General features: G+C 48.5%; 1 protein-coding gene across 1 annotated transcript in view; it reads right to left on the reverse strand.

The window, feature by feature from the left end:
* Positions 1–6,525: 6,525 nt before the first annotated feature.
* LOC144097420 (uncharacterized) overlaps positions 6,526–13,164 on the reverse strand; it is a 60,344-nt gene continuing 53,705 nt past the window's right edge. The window contains exon 5 of the mRNA XM_077630147.1: positions 6,526–6,831. Coding sequence (XP_077486273.1) covers positions 6,695–6,831 — 137 coding nt within the window. The 3' untranslated portion in view covers positions 6,526–6,694. The remainder of the gene's footprint in view (positions 6,832–13,164) is intronic.

The raw sequence follows: 13,164 nt of genomic DNA on the forward strand, positions 1-13,164 counted from the left end.
CTGTAGTAGTGATGTGCGGCACAATCGCTTCTATTTGTGACAGCCTTTCGACCAAGAGCTCTGGTGGAGGACCACTACCTGTCATGAACCATGCACACTTCGATTTAGTACTTATCATTTTCAAAAAGCACGGAAACTTACCTTTACCCATAACTCCTCTTGATAGCCTGGCCCTTTCTTTCTTTGCCTTCTGCTTCAAGTTGTCCCACAATTTCTTCTGTTGCTTCACTTCGCGAGGTCGCACGTTCGATATGCTGTTATATTCACAGCCCAACCGCTCCCACGCTCTTGAGTTTGCGATGAGCGAAACTCTGTCCGTTTTCTAACATTAAATTAAACGTTTGTATTTTCCGAAAAGCTCTTGAAGAAGATCTTTCTCTGGCTCGGTGAAGTACAGCTTCCCAGGCATATCGGCGTAAATAATATGCACAACCCGAGCTCAAACGACACACACACGAGAATGGCGAAGACTGCGGCACTACGTACACCCCGCTGGTGGCAACAGTACTATAGCTTGAGTTTTTGTCGCCAGACTCAGTTTGCTACTTCGCCAAAAGCATGCGTTTTAAAACAGTCAGCGAAGTTTCTACGAACCATATAGACATGGTGCTGACGAATAACAAATAAATCTGATATGATGAGCAAATTCATTTCAATTTTCGCCAATGCTGCTGAAATCTTTAAGAGTTCTTGTGCATAATCTCGACACCAGTACGGCCATGACACCACCCTTTCTCCGTAAGGCGCTGCTTTCGTGAGGAAGCCCTAAGGAAGCTTTCAGCATTCCGAGCGGCCATCTTAGCCCCCTTACGTTTAGGCAGCATGAAGGCCTCCTTACTAAAGGTAAGGAAATGGTGTAAGTGGAGGAGCGTTTTAGAATTCGGCCCCGAATCTCACGTGCTCTGACCTTGCACACCACACGGATTCCTTCGGAGTTTCGCCTTAATGCATCAAAACTCGGCCGCCGCCGTCGGGTTCCAACCTCCGCCTAGCGCGTCGTGTCGAGGGGGAGAAGAGGTGCATTCAAAATCCGCACATTTAGTTTTGTATTTTTTATTCCTGGCCTTACCGAGAGTTTAGCTGGAAAGTTTTTATCTGTACTATTTAAAACGAGAAACAATGATTAATCTACACTTCGTGACAGTAAGGTCTGCTTCAAGCCCTAGAACACGAGCCGCGAACACCGTCTTGAAAGTGCACATGCAGGCTGCTAGCGGTTGCGCGCCCTCGTTTCAGTTGTACTAGAACAACTTTATTCACCGGAAGTGTATGGAAGGGAACGACGGGATATTTGGATTAAAGTTCAGAGGGCTCTCTTGTAGACTGGACGTCAGGTGGCTACATAGCACAGCCCCTAGCCGTTGCACGGAGTTGTACCTTCGGGCCCGAGCCAGACAACACAGTCTCCCACTGCTCTAGGTTGGAGAGCCTCAAATTATCTGGAGGCTTGTCCGAGGAACATTCCTGCGTGTAACTGCCTCCAGACTACACCTTGACTTTTTGTTGAGCGAGGGGTGTGATGGAGGGAATTTGTTTGTCATTTGTGTAGTTGAAAGGAATTTCTTGGTACCAGACCATTCTCTCTCTGGCCGATTCGAGATTCGAATCGGCTAGCGGCCGGCCGATGAATTCTCAGGCATATTATGGCGCCTAGCAGCGTGCTTGGTAGTTTCGTAGGTGTCTGCTCTCTCGAAACCTGACGTACATTAATTGCGGTCTGGAACGCAGCAGCTGGCGATGGGCTCGAGTGATCGTGATCACCGCGCGGCGTGGAGGGGGGCGGGAGTCGCAAAAAGAAAACATGCGAAGGCAAAGCAGAGGAAAAGCGCTAGAACTTCGGGTTGCGGGTCGGCAGCCCAACAGCCATTTGTCTATCTAGACCATATCGCACTGATTTTAAATAATCGTGTTTCACGTTCGGCAAAACAAAACATCATAAAAGAGAGACCGAAGCCGCGAGAGACGAGCGCATTTGAGAAACTATTGCCACGTGCCGAACGCGCCGCGCGGCCTCCACGCTTAGTCAAAGACGACGACGAAGTGTTGGTTGGCTCCCGAGGCGCTCTGGCTCTGTCCTTCCTTCCTGTGCTTTGGACCCTGGCTGTCTGATTAAAGCGCCTAGCCTTCTGTTTCCCCCGACGTCTACCTGCACGGCTCCTCAGGTCGTGACAGTATCAACCGACGGGCAGAAAAGGAGAAACGACCACGCAGGTCGAGTTACCTCGCTGCCAAAGGGTGAGTTTACACGGTAGACCCGCCATAGAATTGCAATTCCTGTGCTTTACGCCCGGGAATCGGATTACCGGCTAGCGAAAGCAATAGCAGGAGCCCACATCTACTATGAGTGCCGTCGCGCCACTGAGGGCGCACCCCTGACTCGATGGAGTATTCACGCCGCAACGAACGGCATGAGCAGGCTCGTTTCACATCGCTCAAGAGGTCATCTACAGAACAAACGAAGCGAAATTTTATAGCAGGTACTGAGTTTCATCGTCCGTGCTTCGGCTGAAGCGAAGCTGCATAGAAATCAAAGCAAGACACGTTCACATTGCCCTTAACAGCGGCATCCCAAAATTGACGGCACCGAGAGTTACTAAATGTTGCGGCCCGATTAGAATGGTGCTGCCTTATGCATTTTGCTCTATGAGTTCTTATTTGTGCGCGCCAGTTTAATGTTTGCTACAGTGGAGAAGCTGGACTTTAGAGCTGCAATATTAGGTGAAAATTCGGTCCTATGGTGCAAATTTATGTTTTCTGCGCAAAGTTTTCCAAAAGCACTGAAATGAGCAGTGACAGCAGTAGCCCAGCCCCAAGCTCAGCCCGCGCAAAGGTAAATAAACACAGAAGTACAATTAAGTCCGTTGTGAACGGGAAAAGAGTTCTGAAGAATGGCTGCAGCCCAGCAAAAACAGTATTACCTACAAATATCGCACAGCCTGCGACATGGATTTCGTTGCTGGGAACACACTGTTTTGGAACTGCACAAGATAACTATAAAACATGAAGAGGACAAGAAAAAACTCTGTTGTCAGTCCACACTAACAAGCATATCATCCGTTAGCTGTGAAATGGCACAAAGAATTCAGATAAAAGAATCTGAGATCGAGCAATGTTTAGTTCTTACGGAGCACAACCTGCTGTTCACCATCGTGTACCTCTGACTGCAGAAATACGTCTTACCTGGGAACCTTCGCCCTATAATCTAGCGCTCTAAAAGGGAATTGATAACGGGCTGTCCAGACAAGAAGCATTAGCCCAGACTAGGTTTTGGGGCTCCAGCCTCGCCCTCAGACTGTGTATCTTGCCCTCCCTCGCCCTCACCTCACCTCACTATCTCCTCCCTCCTTCGCCCTCACCTCACCATGTCTTTCCTCCCTCACCCTCGTCCTCACGATTTTCATCCACGCATCCTCCCTCACCCTCACCTTATGAGTGAAATCCTCATGAGGTGAGGTTGAGGACGCCCTCATGAAGTTTCGCCCTCGTGAGGATGCCCATCTCTGCCGGGCAGCCGTCCTTGTCCCGCGGCAGGCATCCAAAATTACCGTGCCGGGAGGGTGTTGCTCGCACTGACACGACTCTGTTGGAAAGTAGGGAGGGTTGCGCCCCCCTCGCTCTTGTAGCTGCTACAAACTGTTTGCCGGAGACTCCGCAGCTCGATGACTCACGGTCGCAAGAAAGCAGGCAGGGACCCATACAATAGACAGCAGGCCGGTTCAGCTTCTTTAGAATTCTGCATATCACTCCTATCATCTCAAAAAGATTGAATAAAAGATAGGAGACCGCGCAAACTGACCATTTGGTGAAATGCGGAGTAATGCGAGCGCCAAAAATTTTTCCCGGCACCGCCCAAACGCTCGGTTCATTTGAACGTAGCTGGCTCTCTTCGCTCGAAGCACATTCGCGGTTCGCTTTCCGGCATGGTGATGTTAAGCTCACTTGAACTGCATTAGCGTCTCTGGTTCTGCGAAATTATCAATGCCTTTCACAGCCGAAGAAAAAATACCAAGTTCGTTTGAACAAAGTGCGGTTTTTATAGTTGAGCGAGACCCCTCGGCTCTAGCGACGTTCATATAAAACAAGCAAGCCCGTTTGCGCGTGCTTGTGCCACGGTACGACTATGTCCTCCCAAAAGCGACAGGCAGCTCCCGAAGAGCCTTAGGCCTACTCGCTCCGACACTTGCCGGTGCCAACAAAAGGCAAAGGACAGTAGCTAGAACACAACGCCACGAGGAGATACGTTTCTGCCAAGGTGTCCATACTCGCTCGCAGCTATACCAACAACTACAGAGCGAAATGACGCCCACCGATTCCCGCAGTGTCGGAGCGCCCAAGTTCTTTGCCTGCAATCACGGCTGCAATGCAAATCAGCTGATTACGGCACCCGGCTCTCAGTGACAAAGAGACTGAAAAGGGAACATTTACAGCTATGTACAAGAAAAATCGGGCCACCCTTCAGGCATCTGCATTTACTCGCTTCTGGCTTGCTATTCTCCGTGGACGGCTCGGTCTCGCTCTCCATGAGCGGACCTCGTAGGTTCACCTTCCACAGGTGTACCGATGAAGTGCTCATCAAAAGCGTACCATGCACGGCAATTCTGTCATGCTGCTATTACACTAATCTCGCTGTCAAGAATGCGTCTCAGCCTTGCTAGCAACTGCGAAATTTGGTAAGGCTTAACGCTTTTCCAAATCCGGGCGGGTATTCTACGAACCGAACTTACTGTCGTCCCTCGTCCCAAGAGCTTGCCACAGGTTGGGCTGCCATTGTGGGAATATGGGAGGCAAAGGGTAGGGACGGCCAAACGTGAACACTGATATGCTATTTATTACACTTGAATTTAATACACAGCTGGCCAGCTGCCCACAAAACATCAACGAGGCATTCTTCGGAAATAGAAGGCTACGTAAGAAGGACTTCCGACTTACCGAATGGGGCAGGGGCGCGACTTCGGAAGCATCGGTGACAAACATTTGCATGCGCCGACATTGGCGGCCGGCTTTTTCTGTGCGCGCCGCATTCTTGGGGCAAAGAATTTTCCGAGCATTTGCTGGGGAAGGTGACGAGAGCGCGCGTTTGCTGCGCTCGCTTCGCTGCCTGGAACCAGAAGTCCAGCGTCAAGGCACGAGGGATCTCCGTGCGCCTGCCGTGGAAGGTGACGAGAGCGTGAGGCTGCAACTGCTCGTGGCGCTGGCCGCATCCTGAAGAGACGCTCTCTGGTTCTGCAGAAATCCGCGTAACCTACAAGTTGGCGCTCCCGTCGCTGTTTCCGCTTCCTCCATGAGGAAGACTTCCCTCCTCGCCCAACCGGTTCTGTACTGACGTACGATGGTGAAGATGGGCTGCGTCGAAGTGGTCGGAGGGAAACAGGTTCTCTACAAGTTCTCGGGTTCGAACCCGACCGGGCGGCTGCGTTTCGATGGAGGCGAAACGCTAAAGCGCCCGTGTGCTGTGAGATGTCAGTGTACGTTAAAGATCTCCAGGTGGTCGAAAATATTCTGGAGCCGTCTTCTTCTTCTTCTTCTTCTTCTTCTTCTTCTTCTTCTTCTTCTTCTTCTTCTTCTTCTTCTTCTTCTTCTTCTTCTTCTTCTTCTTCTTCTTCTTCTTCTTTTTCTTTTTCTTTTTCTTTTTCTTTTTCTTCTTCTTCTTCTTCTTCTTCTTCTTCTCAAGTAATATGGAGCAGTCTACTACAACACCTCTTTCTTCTTTTTTTTCTTTCACTTCCTCGTTTATCCCTTCCCTTACGGCGCGGTTCAGGTGTCCGACGACATGCGAGACAGATACTGCGCCATTTATTTCCCCTAAAACTATTTTCAAACCATTTTTTTACATATTTTAATCACTACGCTGTGTTTTCAGCCTAATTATTTGCACTGGCAACATTACGATATAGTGTTCTCTCAGTGTGATAGTTTCGCACTGGCTGTAAACTTATCGCAGCATCTAAGGAAGAAAACAGGAATTTCCACTAACGTACAAATATATTTTTTTAAGAAAAGAGTCGAAAGAAGAAGGTATAGGTAACGAATGAGACTGGGATCGAAAGGCTCAGCCCTCTCTATATACTGAAAACAAAGCAGAACTCCTATACACCAGGAACGTGAACACCAGTCGGGTACGGGAGTGGAGTAGATACATGATATTATAGCGAGCAAGATTATTAGCTAGCTCTGCCCTTATGTTTCGGGTGCAGTGAGCAAACGTTGACACAATGGGGTTGAGATAACTATTTCGTTTGTGGAAGTAAGACAGCAGCAATGACCAATTTTCGTCGAACATGAAGACTGTCCTTTGCTGCCTAGGTGCACCGGCATTAGATGTCATAACCACTGATTGCGCTCAAAACAACTTTTGCAATGAAAAACAAAAGAAAACCAGTGTATAAAATGAAAATTTCTTGAGCACGACCAGTGGAGTCTGCGACAGAATTACACCACGGCGCTTCAGAACACGATTCACTGACCAAGAAGTTACAGACAAGTTTGCAATACCTTTATTAGTTTTTGATAAAAGCGTGGCAGAAAATTCTCTTTAATACACCGAACGTGTACAGTCTCTCACGTCCTCTTAAGCGCGTGTGGCTAACCCAGCCGCAAATAAGCAGGTGTCACTTCCGTGGTCTCTCCTCTGATCCTGTAATGTTTGCTAGTTTGACATTGTTTTTCGGTGAAGCAGTATAATCCGGCTCAAGGCCTACTCCTTCTTCTTGTCGTCAGCACAAAGATCCGGGCTGTATACGTTAACAGCAACCCCGCAAATGTCACTGAAAGCCTCCCTGCATTTGGAGGGCACGTCGTCTTCTACTCCCATAGACACGAGAAGAACGCAATCTGGAAAGATTGATCACACCATCTAATTAAAGTAAAGCGGACGTCCGTAGGCTACGACAAAAAAACCTGCGAGTTGGTCACAGTATGAGTTTTCTATTCAAGATAAAATGTGCAGTCCATGCTCAAAACAGAAAGACTTACTCCGACAGACGCGTTCAAAGCTAATTCGTCTTTTGTGGCTCAGCTTCATTTTACTCGTATTATGTGCGCCGCTTTGAAATATCACGTATTAAGAAGACCGACAGCTATATGCCTTTTGAAAAACAAAGTTCGCAGTGCGCAATTTCAGCATGCGGTGAATTGTATGCTCAAATGTAGCATTGCCCGTAAAGTGCCAGTGACTTTTCTCCATCCCTATTCCTCTGACGGTACAGTGTTTCTGTAATGCGTACGGTAGTTACTGTGCAATCCATCGTGCGAACACTAATAAAAACAGTTTGTATAGAATCACTTCGGCCCTTCCTCACTCTCGGAGACTGCAGCAGGTTGAAGAAAAGCTCCGAGAGCAGAGGACCTTAAAATGTGCTTTTCTGGGTAAAAAAATTTGGCATAAAAACATTTTCTCAGAACCCGCTAAAATTTCTTTAAGGCTGTAACAAATGTTCCCATTGGGCCCGGCAAAAACGTCGCTGGGTTTCAGTGAAATATCTATTGCGTTTTAAGAGAATAAAGTCCATTTCCAACAGGAGCTGAACTATAGAGGACAAGTCATTTTTTGTTCATGTGGAAATCTTTTCTGTGGATTCGTGCTTAGCCTATGGGATGCCAGAGATAGATGTAGTGCACCGCCTGCCATCATCCTGAGGTGTGGCGATCTCCTCAATTTTGCGACCGTGCGGAGGATTACATGTCTCCGTCCATTTCCTGGTCCTGAAAAATCCTTCACTAACCAACAACATCGCACTCTTCGGTGCATCGACACAAATGAGCTCTTCACCGACTTTTGTTCTTTATTTTTCCATCCGAGTTTTCGCCGCAAGCGCCAACTGAAACAAACCCTCCGTTAATTTCTTCAGTATGGCAATGACATCAAGGTGTGTAGTACTGACAAAGATATTCGTACTCAGGAGGCTGCCCTTCAATCTGCCTTGGATGTTACCTCTAATTACGCATCATCAATCGGACTTCAGCTATCCGTGCATGGAACAACAGTCACGTCGGTCGCCAACCGCTGGGGACGCCATAAACTTGCTGCAAGTCCGATCAGTCTTTGTCTATAAGACATCCCACTACAGGAAAGTCCGAGTGTGAAAATCCTTGAGTTGATGATTCACGAATGAGGATCAGCGACTGCATGGCTTTCTCATGCAAAAAGGGAAGCTATTCAGACTTTGGGTTTGAATAGAAGAATGGCTCCTAAAACGGGGGACGCAGGCTCGTTCGTTGCACGGCAATTGGTGGGGGCAGTTCTGCCGCCACGTATTGTTTATCAAGCCCAGTTTCAACATCTTACAAGAGCCCAATTGGATCACCTTGAAACCATGAACTGAGAGGCTATGAGGACCATTACGTGCCTTCCACGCATCACACCGGTAATAGCTTTACAAGAGAATGCGCAGCTCAATACCATTGATGTGCTGGTGCAGCAGCGCCATGATGCGCGCAGACTTAAGGCCAGTCTCTCGCACTCGACGCATGCAATGAGGACTTATGCAACGTCACACTCTATTCTCCAGCCGCCAACGCCAGTTCTTCCCCCATGGAATTTTGCACAGCTCAGCGACAACAAGCCAACAGATAATTGCCGACCAACAACCGCTAATTCGGCATCGTTGCTTTGCCAGAAATTTAAGGAACAAGATGCTTGCCCCTGAAGGATTCATTGTTGTCTACGTAGACGCAAGCATACAAGCCTGCGAAGCAGCAACAGCAATACACTGCCCATGAAGACCTGCCCTGAATCAAACCTTTAGGTATCAGCTTACTGAACGCCCTTCGCCCTTTTGTGCTGAGCTCATTGCAGTTCAAGAAGCACTCTGCTCCGTGGCCGTCATAACTATGCTTCCTGCGGCCCGCGTTGTCATCCGCACTGACACCCTTCAAGTAGTCCGGTTCCTACGAAATATTAGCCGCTAACGATATGTTAGGACATCCACCGGCTCACGGCACGCATCCCGCAGCCAGTACGTATTGATTGAGTCCCACTGGATCTGCTGACTTCTCAAAGCCAGGCAGATTTAGCGACCCTCCTTGATAATCTAGACTCATCACTGCCTCAGCTCCTTAATTTGGACAACTTTACCCTCCTTTCATCAAGAAAGGAACTCCTACGGCCCCGCACAGGTGCTCTCATCCCTCCGTGTGCGGTAGCCCTCCCGCGCGGTCTTACCCGTGCAGAGGAGGTTGCGCTTAGGAGGATCCGGGTCGGGGTTGCCTTCACACCTGCCGTCACACGGAAGTGGTCTCAGTACCGAAATTTATTTCCTCGGCCAGGGTGTCCGATATGTAAACACGAGGACATTGAAGACGTAATTCATCACTAACTGTGGGACTGCACAGCTCTCAAGCCTACAAGAAATCCGGCACCTGTAGGTAGCGGGTCTTTCACTAAACAACCCTGCTTCATAGATTTCCTGGACGCAGGGACTGTACCATCGTTCTCTACTGGACTTAATCAAATCAGCTAGCCTTTTTTCAGTCATTTAATCGCTACTACATTTTTCATCACACCTTCACCCATCATTGATGCCCTAGAGCAATTAATTTCGTTTAAAAAAACCCCTAGGTCAATCTTGAACATCTTTTTCGAGGGTCCCGTCGCGATTGTCACTACCAAAAAAAGTTATGGCAACACTTTGCCAATGCCCTAGAGCAATTAATTTCGTTTAAAAAAACCCCTAGGTCAATCTTGAACATCTTTTTCGAGGGTCCCGTCGCGATTGTCACTACCAAAAAAAGTTATGGCAACACTTTGCCAATCTAAATGGCGGCAAGGCGAATGCCTTTGGCCTTGCTGACTGCGATTCTAGCTTAACAGGTTCCCATACCAGTGGAACTCCCAAAAAAGGTCTACCTTGCCACACTTTTCATCTAGACGACGCTGTTGGCGCTTGGGGTCTGCTTCTATGGCATTTTCTTCTTCTTCTCTTCTCTGGCTTCTGGCTTCTCTGGAGGTGGCCCGCAGGTGGCACCACCAGCGCGCGCGTCGCTACCATGACGACCTCAAGTGAGACGTCACCCTCTCCTGCCGCTATATAGACGGCCAAGCTATATCGACGCATTTCTTTTTTTCGCTATAATTGGCTATTTTTAATTAACTAATCCTTTCACAGTCAATGAAATTGGCGTGGTGGTATATTTTGTCCCCTACATCTGATGCTGGCATTCGTTTTCTGCTATCCTGAGTAGTTGCCGCGTTATTTGTGGAAGACAGCGTTAGACCGTATGCGCGAGTACGAGCGAATCAAGGCTTTCGCCTTAATAATTCATAACTCTCGCCCTCAATATGGTGGGCCTTGATATACGCTCCGACTAGCTGACGGACCAGTTAGCGTTTGTGAGCGCGGAGCAGGATTTCCTAAATCCGTAATGCTGCGTCACAGCAAAGTCATTTCCTTCGGACTACATACATTTTAAAGGAGCCCGATGCCACGAACACATGTTCCCCCGCGTGCACCGTTGCAGCCTCTACAAGGTAGGAGATTGGTCCTGTCGTTTACAGTGGGCACAGCTTCGTCTTTGCTAAATAAATGACTCACCCATATATCGGTCGGGAGCCACGGCCTGCGTCAGGAGCAGAAATTCCGCAGAGATTATGGGAACTTTTCTTTTTCTTTACTTTCAGTACCGAAACAACCCCGGCCCCAAAACTTTGTAAAAATACACACCACTCCGAAACTTGAAGAGATAAAAAGATTATGCGAAAATATGCGATGCTGCCCTTTATGAGTTCAATAATGAGCTTACAAAATTATGTGACGTCTTGGAGTTAATCTAAGCGAACGAATTGAAAATAAGAAGCCTTGTGTGCTGAAAACAAGAGGCTTATTGACTATGAAGGCAGAGCTTGCCGAAACATTCTTTTACTTTACGGTATTCAGGAGGCCCCAGACGAAAACACGCAGGACGTCTAAAATAATGTTGTCCGCCAGGTTTTCCAAGAAAAACATAACGTTAGTGCCAGTTCAGTGCAACGCATTCATAGGATTGGTGAGTCGGCACATGACAAGCCAAGACCTGTGACTGTCCGTCTGTTCAACTATAATGAAAAGATATCCCTGTTTAGGAACTGCTCAAAACTCAAGGGTGACGTCATGCCACTTTCCGGCGGATATTCTGCTAAAGCTTTGCTGATGAGAAAGAGACTGTGTCAATCCGGTTTAGTTGATAGTTGTCCAGATAACAAACTGAAACTTTTACACGAAACATTGTTGCTGAACGGTTTCTGAAACTGCAAGTTGTTTCTGAACTGCAAGTCTTGCTTCATAAAGAAAGTCAAATCATATAGCACACGTTACCGTGCTGGAGAGAAGCCTGCGCAGAAGGTTTTTTGCGTTGTTTGCCCGCGCAATAATCTAGATGATCTGTTTGATAAACTGCGTACTCTATGAGGTTATGGTGCCAAATTTATGATTTTCTGGTTTAACATGTTGGGAATACGATGTCGAACATCTGTTTGCCATAATTAGTACGAGTACAGGGTATGTACCATTGTTTATGATTCGTTTGAACTTAGTAAGGATTAGTTCTTATTGTTAGCTCTACCAGTATATTAAAAAACTGTTTCCTGTCCTGCGGTAAATGTGATATGCACGGATTATTATTTCATCTTATCTTTTCGTGGCCGGCATAAATTGGAGAGCATGAAAAATAGGTTTGGTATGTGCGGTAAATAGAACATCAGAAATTATTCGAACCGATTTCTTTTGTAATGTGCGCAATTTAGCAACGTTAACAAACGTGGCAGTGCCCCATACCAGGTGAGGCTTGTTTAGGAGTAATGAATTATAAATTAATTTCTTAACCGCGACTGGGAATAAAGAGCGAATTTAGACACCATTCAAATAGCTCGAGGTGAAGACGAAGTGTCCTGGTTAAGGTGCCTTCATATCGCTGCTGTGGAAATCTCGCCTGCCGCGTAACTACGTTCTCTATAGCAAACGAACTGGATTCAAGCCATCCGAGGAGGCTTCGGACGCCCAATCGCCGCCTGGTTGCATCTCGCACAGCAAATCTCACGCAGTTATTCCTGGACCTGAACTGCGCACCGAGGCTAGGCCTAGCTCCTCCGGTAACGTGCTGGCGGGGGTAGCTCCGCCTGCGCCGCTTGCCTGGGTGGCATTCCCGCCAGTACAACAGCCCACTGAGCATGGGCCGGACCTTCAAAATCGTGCTTTTGGTCAATCAGATACGGCGCCTGCCCTGCCTTCTCTATATGTACAGCAGCTCGTGAGTGCTTTACCGTCTGGACGGCAAACAGAAACGGCTTGTAACGCTTCGTAAATTCCCGAGCCTCGGGACAGTGGGTTTCGGACGGACATCCGCTGGTCTGGCCAAACTGCTCCAAGCTGCTTCCTCGGGTTCCCGGCGCGCGTATGTTTTCAATTGTGTGCATCGGGAGAGCGGCGCCGAAAGAGTCGTGCGCTAAGTGGCAAAGCCCATTACAACCAGTTGCCGGAGGCGGCGACAGTGTGTCTGGGTGTCCTGTTGGGTGGCCCGTGCCCGGCGGCGGACGCGGCTGCTGTTGTTTACAGCGAGCCCCACCACCTGTGTACCAGCCGTTCTGAAGACGCCTCCTCTTCCATTGTGCGGAACTCCGTTCGCAAGTGCTGCTTCGACTTGTGCCTTGTTTTCGCTCCTTCCACCTGGGTCGCCTTTCGTGTTTGTCATCGCTGCTGCAGGAACGGCCAGGCGCCGGAAGTGGCGAGGGTGTGTCGGGGACGTCTCGGTGGGTGGTTCCCGAAGAAAGTGCACGTGACCCAAAAAGGTAGTGATTGGACGCTTTTCATTAAACCAAGTTCCCCAACTAGGGACCTGGAGACACGGGACCCTTTAAAACGAGCCGCAGTGCTCATTGTGGGACCGAACTCGCTTCGATCACCATGTAAATAAATCTCTGTTAGTTTTCTCTATTGCTCGACTCGTCTCTGCATCGTCGTCAAACGCGATGCCCGAGTGCCTGCTGCCCGACTTCTGACGATCGGCTCTTCGCTACCCGTTGGGTCCGCTAACGGAGCAGACACAACGCAACAGGCTGCTCAGCCTGTACTTCTGGATCGACCTCTACCAATACCACATGGCACATTGAGCACTCCAATGGACCTGTCATCAGCCCCTCCAATCGGGTCGCCAGCCCTCCGCTCTCCTCAAAAGCGCCCTTCGGGGCACGCTGCA

Source organism: Amblyomma americanum, chromosome 7 (assembly GCF_052857255.1).
Source record: "Amblyomma americanum isolate KBUSLIRL-KWMA chromosome 7, ASM5285725v1, whole genome shotgun sequence".
Classification (NCBI taxonomy): Eukaryota; Metazoa; Arthropoda; class Arachnida; order Ixodida; family Ixodidae; genus Amblyomma; species Amblyomma americanum.